The 8,537-nt window shown below is 42.6% G+C and overlaps 1 protein-coding gene across 1 annotated transcript; it reads right to left on the bottom strand.

Moving 5' to 3' along the window:
* Positions 1-39: 39 nt before the first annotated feature.
* FCF1 (FCF1 rRNA-processing protein) lies at positions 40-8,522 on the bottom strand. The gene is made up of 8 exons (XM_005148898.4): positions 8,480-8,522; positions 8,332-8,399; positions 8,111-8,182; positions 7,706-7,854; positions 7,194-7,266; positions 6,169-6,256; positions 5,580-5,674; positions 40-3,191 (listed from the first exon to the last, which is right to left on the bottom strand). The coding sequence occupies exons 1-8, from the start codon at positions 8,480-8,482 to the stop codon at positions 3,143-3,145; spliced, it is 597 nt and encodes a 198-aa protein (XP_005148955.2). The 5' UTR covers positions 8,483-8,522; the 3' UTR covers positions 40-3,142.
* Positions 8,523-8,537: the final 15 nt, after the last annotated feature.

Raw genomic sequence — 8,537 nt, forward strand, 5'->3', positions numbered from 1 at the left:
CCATAAACCTGTAAGAAGAACTTCGAGTGTGAACTCAAGTCAGGAGATGCTAATCTTTAAGAAAAAAAATAATACACATAGAATTTTCCTTCAATATCCTTTCCTTTCACCTAGAGGTCATTATTGATCTTTTTCTGTCTGGGGTGGTGCTCCTCTAAGATTTGCCTTGCAGTGAGTATGATTCCAGAGAGCATAAGTATTTTAGCTTCCATCTCCTCCACATTATACATGTACTTAACATTTATATCTTTGAACTCTTTGGATCAATTTACTCACTCACTAAGCTTTCAAAAGTCTGTTGTTCCAAAATTGGGAATTCCTGTTGCAAACATCCTTTGATTTACCCTTCTGATCAACTCAGAGTTCTCGTGTAATCATTTACTCAAAGTTACTTCATGCAGGCAGGTCTCCCCCAGTATTCCTGCTGTTTGTTGTGGTTACTCAATATTGTGAAGAAACCCGTTACTTCCCATATGAAGAAACACATGTACTCAATCATTTTCAGTAGCAATTGTTTCCCAGCCTATATCAAGGAGGTCAAAGTGTAACTGCCAAGTAACTTCACAGATGCTGTTGTCAATACCTGGATCTGGTTTGGGCAGGAGACGACTTGACTCTTGCCAGCCAAAATACTTCGTCTTTACCCAATGTTACTTTGTCCTAAAGCAACCCTGTCAAGTTCACATTATGCCTTCTTATTCTTTTACAGTCTGTAACATTAATGTACATCATCGTGCTGTGTTTAGTTTGTATTTTAATAGCTTGTGCTATTTTTGCTTCTAAATGCTATTCTACCACATTTCAGTTATCCCTTTACTAGTGTCACACCTTGGATCAGCAGCTTGTTTCTTCACATCATTTGGTGGTAACATTGCAGTATCTTGGGCTTTCTGGTGGCCCCCAGCAAGGAGCAGAAACTATTTTCTCCCATTCTTTGCATAACTTCAGATCTCCTTTTGTGGCTTTTCTGATTGTTCTCTGTCTTCTGGAAATATGGAAACTGGCTACAGCAAGAGACAGGATGTTAGGGGGAGGCTGGATTCCCTACTGAGAAACGTTGCAGGCATCTGTTTGATATCTAACTCGTGTGCAGGTTTAAAACAACTGCCAAAGTTGGGTCAGGAAGGAATTTTCTTCTGGTTTGGACTGGCAGAGTTTTGCATTCATAGGAACATGAGAACATTCTTGCTTACAAAAGTTTTTCCTGTCGTAATGATCTTTTCTCCTTTAATACACTGTAAACTGGATCTGAGCTTGGGATGCCATGGTGTGTATGGAGTAAATATTTTCCTCTGAACCAAGTGTCTGGTACACAGGTTCCCTGAGACTGTAGGGGCTGCAGTTGATTACTCAGTTGGTCCTTTCCTGTTCTGACTAAGCTCTTTCAGTTAATAGCCACATTTTTCTTGTCTTGGTGACTACATTCAGTTAATAAAAATTTCCTGATGAGTTTGCTCACTGGCACCACTTTCTCCCTGCTGCCCATCCTCCAACCCTCTTAACATTTCTTCGGCAATTGCCTTATGCCTATTCCAGGTTCTTCCTCCTGTTACTAGAACTAGGCAGACTACAAGGAACATTAATTTAAGAAGTAAAAAACTTCACTAAATGGGCACTTTTGAGTTTATACCACATAGATTATACCCTCTTCCTAGCTGGAGGTGGAGAAGATAAACTTCAGTTGTGACAGCTTGGAAGGGGCTATGTTCTGAAAGTGCTAGTATGCTGTTATTCAGGGATGATTCAGGTTATTTCAGGGATGTTTAGTAGGTGAACCTACAGCAAGCAAAAAGATAGTACAAGGGCTAAGTCTGATGTATTCCCAAAGTTTCCTGCAATATCTGTAGCGGCAAGGTGCTATCAAGGTTATTAGCATGTCAGGGCATTTCCCAAGGATAGGAAATCATTAGCAGAGGAAGGGTATTATCTTGCTTGTATGCTGTCCAGCATACAGCCAGCTGAGTTCAGCTATTCTCTGCAAAAGCCAAACCAGTGCAAGACACCACAGGATAAGGTCTGTATTAAAGTTTGAATATTTTCTTAATTACACCAAGAATATAAATTTTCAGTTTCTCTCCTTACTATACCTTTACCCCAGCATTTTGTCCAGGAAGCACACTTCAGCTTGTTGGCCCCTGGTGACTCTCATATTCTCCTGTTTCTCAGTTTAAGACAGTTCTCACCACACAGCAGAGATCAGAAGAGCAAATTATGTCACTAAAAATTAAATAGTACTGGAGAAGATATGAGAATGCAGAGTTAGGGCTTTAAAATATCTTCCCCTGCATTTTTCCACGTGGCTTAACTATCTCTTTTTCCTCCCTCCTCTGACCACTTCCTTCCCTGCAGCAAAGACTGCAGGTCTGAGACTCTTGATCTGCAGCCATTGCTCCTATTTCCCCCACTGACTTCTCCCAGCCCACATTAATACCTTTCCCAGTTTGACACCTTCCTGTTACAATTTGATAATTTCCTCCTCTCCCCTGACACCTACCAAAAAGGTATAGGGCTTTTAGGTGGATAGGGACCAATCAAACAAGAGAGATCTGACCCAACCCTACTGTCCTGTCACCAGACTGCATGTAAGCAAAAGGGCTGACTGGGCTGCCAGCCAACCCAATACAGACACAGATATCTGACTGAGCAGGACACTTAACCAAATTTCATTCATTGTACAGCTGAATAAAATCACACCAATTCTGAATTAAAGTCTTCTAGACCACTGGTCTAGAGCAGGCATGCCAAACAAGTGCAGATTTGATGTCTCTTCTCCAGAAGAATGCTTGTCCCGCTGCAGGTGCATCATTCTCAGCCAGACTTGCAACACCAATATTTAATTTGGAATGTAGAAATCACCTTTTCTTTTGATGCCAGTGAAGAGGATGTGAGGCATGTTCTGGGCACTGCCATCCTCTGTTTTCCATATGCTTCTCCCAGCCATAGGTAATCAGTCCAAGTCAGAACAAGGATGAATAAACCTAGACTCTTCCAAGTAGCTTTTTCTTAGAAGATCAAGGATATGAAGTCAGGCCAATGTCACCCACAGTCCTATGGGTCGAGTTCCAGCAAAAAAGAAAGCAGGAGGCTTAGAATCAGAAGAACCCTTATCCTTGCTCAGGCTTTGATGGCTTGGCTGGACAGGTTAGAAGCGAGGAGCTCCGTAATCATCTGGCATCCTCTCAATATTGTATCTGAGAAAGAAAGAGAGAAAACCTGTGAAGACAATCTACTCCATATTGTTCCCCTCCCCATGAAGCAATAGGCTGAAGCAACAGACTGAACAGCAAGCAGCTTTGTTGCATTTCCATCTGTAGCTCAGATCTGCAGGAAGAAAAGTATTACTTCAAAAAGTGAAAAGCCTTCATAAGGTTGCTGTTGCCCTTCACCTTACACTCAGAAATCAGGCATCTCAAAAACTCAGCTGTCTCCAGGAAAAAAAAATAGTGCTTTTGTAAGATCTGACAGGATTTAAGAGCAACCACCACAGAGAATAAAATTTGGGCCATTCCACTTACAATTCATGGCCACAGTGAACAAGGGGCAAAGATATTTTGAGGGAAAAATCTTCTGAGCCATGTTCTAATTATGGATCAGTTAGGACTGCACATATTGACTGCTAGCAATCAACCTCCTCATTTCTGACATACTGCTGGCTCTGCGTATCACTAGACTCATTGTCTGCACTGCTAGCACAACTGCCTCTTTTCCAGTATCTCTTCCATCTCATCTAATCATCCCATCTCTTTAGCCTTTTTATCCTCACATCCTGACCTCTCTCCTTACCATGTGTCCTGGGTTCAGCAATAACAGTCATTTTTTCTTCTTCTTGGTAGCTGGTGCAGCACTGTGTTTTGACTTTTGGGCTAGGAACGTTGCTGATAGCAAGTATGTTTTTAGTTACTGCTCAATTGTTTGGTTTGTCTAAGGACTTTCTGAGCTCATGCTCTGCCAGGGAGGAGGGGAGGCCGGGAGGAAGCAGAGACAGGACACCTGACCCAGGCTAGCCAAAGAGGTATTCCATACCATAGCACATCATGCCCAGGATGTAACTGAGAGTTACCTGGAAGGGGAGTTCCCTGCCTGGTGAACCCCGTATTACAAGTCATTGCTGTAAAGTACAGTGAAACAAGAACCTTAGCCCAAGCCCCACACTTGATAAACACTACCACAGCAAATACAGGCTCTAAGTAAGTTACAACATTCTGAAACTGTGAGGTCAAGAGAAACAACTTTGAGAGCCAATAAATCAGCACTGTGACACGTTGACTATAAATCCGGTCAGATCTGTTGTTATCTCAACCCCTCGTGCCCCACGTTGAGCGCCAAAAAGAACTGTAGTGGTTTAATCCCAATCTGCACAGCTCATTCACTCACTCCCCCCTTGCTCCCCCAACTCCCGGAGAGTTAGGAAGGAGAATCCAAAGGATGTAGCCCTCATGGGTTGAGATAAGAACAGTTTAATAACTAAGGTATATAACACAAATCACTACTGCTACCAGTAATAATAGTAATAATGATAAAGCAAATAACAAGTGAAGAGAATACAACACCTCACCAGCCACCGACCCATAACTCACCCCACCCTGCCTGTCCGAGCACCGACCGATACCTCCTCCATCCCCCTGAGTCCCAGCCCTTCCAGGTAACTCTTGGTTACATCCTGGGTATGACGTGCTATGGTATGGAATACCTCTTTGGCTAGCCTGGGTCAGGTGTCCTGTCTCTCCTTCCTCCCGGCCTCCCCTCCTCCCTGGCAGAGCATGAGGCTCAGAAAGGCCTTGGACAAACCAAACATCTGAGCAGTAACTAAAACCATAAGTGCTATCAGCACTGTTCTCAGCCCGAAAGTCAAAACACAGCACTGCACCAGCTACCAAGAAGGAGAAAAAATGACTGCTACTGCTGAACCCAGAACATCATGCTACCAAACACATCTAATATAATGTGAAACAATTTGGCACAGGTTTAATGCAATCTAAATCTTCTGGGCTGTACATTATGTAGAAAAAAATATTAAAACACTATATGGCAAAGGTGAATAAAGTCTTCTTAAACAGTTTAGGTTTTACAAATGCTTTGGAAGGAACAGGGAAATAATTTAAGCAAATGTTTTTACAGCATATTTTGTTTGCATATGAAAAAAAAGTGAGCCAGTACTTGCAGATACTGGAAAAAACTGTGGTATTGAAATTGCTCACTAGTATCCTTCTGAGTTGGTTTGTTTTTTAGCTAAGAAGCAAATTAAATCTTAGTTAAGGGTACAAAAAGCCACCAAACAGAATATGGAAGAAGAATGTTAGTTTATTTTTCCCAAACAACCTGTAGCATGCATTTGCCTGGTAGTTCTCCTGCTGCTGCTGGTAAGCAAAACTGACCTATAAGAACACTGGCCTAAAGAAAATTTTCCAAGTAAAAGCAACTGAACATGTAGGTTGCAGTAAAAGTAGGTCTGTGACCAGTCTATTTCCAGCAGCAGCTGTACTTCTACTTTTGCGCAAACACTAGGGCCTTGACTGTAAGACAGTGCAAGAGAGAAGCATGTGGTGGTAGAGTCCCTGCCAGACAAGGACTGCCCTTACCTGTGCCTGGAAATATACATTATGGGCACGCCCGGGATTTTTCGTATTCTCCGCTTGAGCTCTTTATCCACTGTGGCCACAATGTAGCACTTGTGCTGCAGAACAAACAAACAAAAAAAAAACAAAAAAAACCCAAAAAAACAAAAAAAAAAGAAAAAAAAAGAGGAAGTTAGATTCCACACCAGTGAACCTGCAGAAAGGAGGACATAGTGGAGCAAAAGATTCTATTCAGTGAGCTCATTTAACACAGGAGGGCTACCAGTCCTTAGAGAAGCATTACCAGGACTTGCAGAGAATTCCACAGCACACGAGTAATATCCTTCTGCTTATCAGAATAGACTTGCAGAAACATTCAAAGCTTGCTCAGCCTTCCAACCTTATAGCTTTCCTATACAAGGGCTTCTTGGTGCTGTCCTATACAGTAAGAATACTCAGAGAAGGCTATAATTTGCTTCAAATAAAATTGTGCTAGGAACAAAAAGTGCCCCTTAGTGATATTTTAGTTACTGTATGGGAAATTTAAGTCATCAGTAACTAGAAGGGTTTTAGTATGTTAGCACAGTATAGGAACTATGAGAAATGGAAATACCTGAGTAACCCTCTGTACCAAGCAGTCATCTGCATAGGTTCCTTTGTGCATACATGGCAAGCGTTCAAACCGAGGGTCCTTAGCAATTCTGTGGGGACATATAAGTCAGCATCACAGCAATCAAACCAGAGTGTACAGTAACACAGTATGGAGGAACAGGAATGCCACTTTCTGCGATGTACAGCACATTATTCTCAAAATGAGGGCTGAGGGGATGGAGCAAATAGTACACAATTGAAATGAGGAGCAAAAAAAGAAAAAGTAATTTGACTGGCTAATTATTATAGGTTAAGTATTATCAGCTGGATTCAAGATCCCTACACCGTTAGGCTCTTGCCTAACAAAGTAATCTGAAAGAAGTTATCTGTGGGAAAAACTAGAACTTCTTCCGGTGTCTGATTGTTAGTACCACACATATAGGAACACTTCACTTCCTCTCTGAAGGGGAATAGCAGAGCTGTTAAGGGGATGCATTCAGATACTTTACAACACAACAGGCCAAAATAAAAAGCAAGTAACAATACATCTGACTGGTACACCTGGAAAGCAAGAACTACATTGAATTAGTTTTGTAAAGATCACACAATAACGTAGCTCTAGGTTAGTACATGCTACCTACTCCTACAAGAGTAATATGAGAAGGGAATGAAAGGTTCCATAACACGTGTCACTTCTTTATCTCTTTTTAGGAAAAAAAATAAAATAATTAAAAATAATAATATACTTAAAAAAAAATCCTTGTGTATTTTGAGAAATAGGAGGAAGTGTTAACTTTTAAAGTCCTGAAGGGGGGAAATGTACAGGTCAATGTGGTACACCCATACCTAGCATTTAGGTTTTTGGTGTTTCTTTAAAACTCAAGCTGTTGTACTGATCTCATACAACCAGAGAAATAAAACCAAGACTGGGACTCTGCAACAACCTAACTATCCTCTAATGCAAGAGCACTATCATGAAAAGTGATTTTTGTTTTTTGTTTTTAAAACATTAAGTTCTAGAAACAGAGAAGAACACTTTGCACCTACCTTAATGCCACACGGTACTTCTGTCCTAACTTCTCAATTTCACCCATTACACAATCTGTGATACACGGAATACCTGCATGCAAAATACCCTGTATTAAAACCAAGCACTGTTTCTTCACAGATCTCTACTTATTGCCCACATGCTCAGGAACTATCATGGAACTCTGTAACATACTACTTACAGTTTTAAACTTATGAAAACTGATAAGGTTGCAAAGTGGTGAAGTGTAGAGCCATAGAATTTGACCATGCCATGGTAATTTTAGATTTTTAACTTACTAATGCTTTACCTTTGTTGAGATTAGCATTTAAGACCATCATCTGACTGAAACCAGAGACAGTTCCAGGGTTACCATAGCCACAAACAAGGAGCTTGATAATCACAACACATATCTTTTTTTTTCAAGATTCCTGTTATTCTCAGCTAGTGGCATGAGGCTGATAAAGCACATCATGAGCACAGTGTGGCACTACGTAGTCCAGAAGAAGCTGCAAGTGACAGAGACACTCACACTTGGCGTAAAGACAATCCATCATTGACTGCACTAGGTCCAGCTTGGCCTTGATGGAGAAGTTGATGAAGTTTGTGTCAACCAGGATGTGATAAGGTGGGCCCAACTGTGTATTATATTGGAAGAACAAGCAAGAGGGATGCTGTGGGCTGCCAGGAACACAAAGAATTGAAATCAGTTTATTACAGCTGACAAGATGTCCAATCCTACAACTTGCACTGAATAAAAGAAAGGTAACGAGCAGAAACAAAAGAAGGGAAGATGAAATGGCGACCCCTAAGTTGTCACACTGTCTCCCAAGCTTGCACCCTTGGTTTGGGGCACCGTTTCCTACTCTAGCAACTTGGCTGCAGCCTGCAGCATGGCCGGCTCGCCCCCCCTCCCCAGAGCATTGGCAGCACTTACACCTCCCGCTCCTTGATGGCACTCGGGTCCTCTTTCTTCTTCACACGGGCTTTCGCCCGCTCCTTCTCGTTACTGCAAGGAAACACAGACACTCCTGGGGAGGCACGACAGGGGAAGGTAGCCGGCGCCAGAGGAACCTGGGCCGGAATCCCCTCTTTCCCTCTAGGGACACAGAGACAGCCTCCCCGCATGGGACCGGACCCCGCCGCAACCGCACTCACATGCGCTGGTCCCGGAGGCTGATCATGCGCTTCATGACCGCGTACTTCCGCGCCTTCTTCTGCTTCCCCTACAAGGAGACAGACAAGCAGCCACAGTTAGCCGGGAAAAAAGTCCAACCTGAGACCCCTCACTCAGGCCCCTGCTCACCATGTTGCTGCCGCCGCTACCCCGCTGCTTCCGGTGCCGTCCCGTCGCGTCACCGTGC

Source organism: Melopsittacus undulatus, chromosome 4, assembly GCF_012275295.1.
Source record: "Melopsittacus undulatus isolate bMelUnd1 chromosome 4, bMelUnd1.mat.Z, whole genome shotgun sequence".
In the NCBI taxonomy this organism is placed as follows: domain Eukaryota; kingdom Metazoa; phylum Chordata; class Aves; order Psittaciformes; family Psittaculidae; genus Melopsittacus; species Melopsittacus undulatus.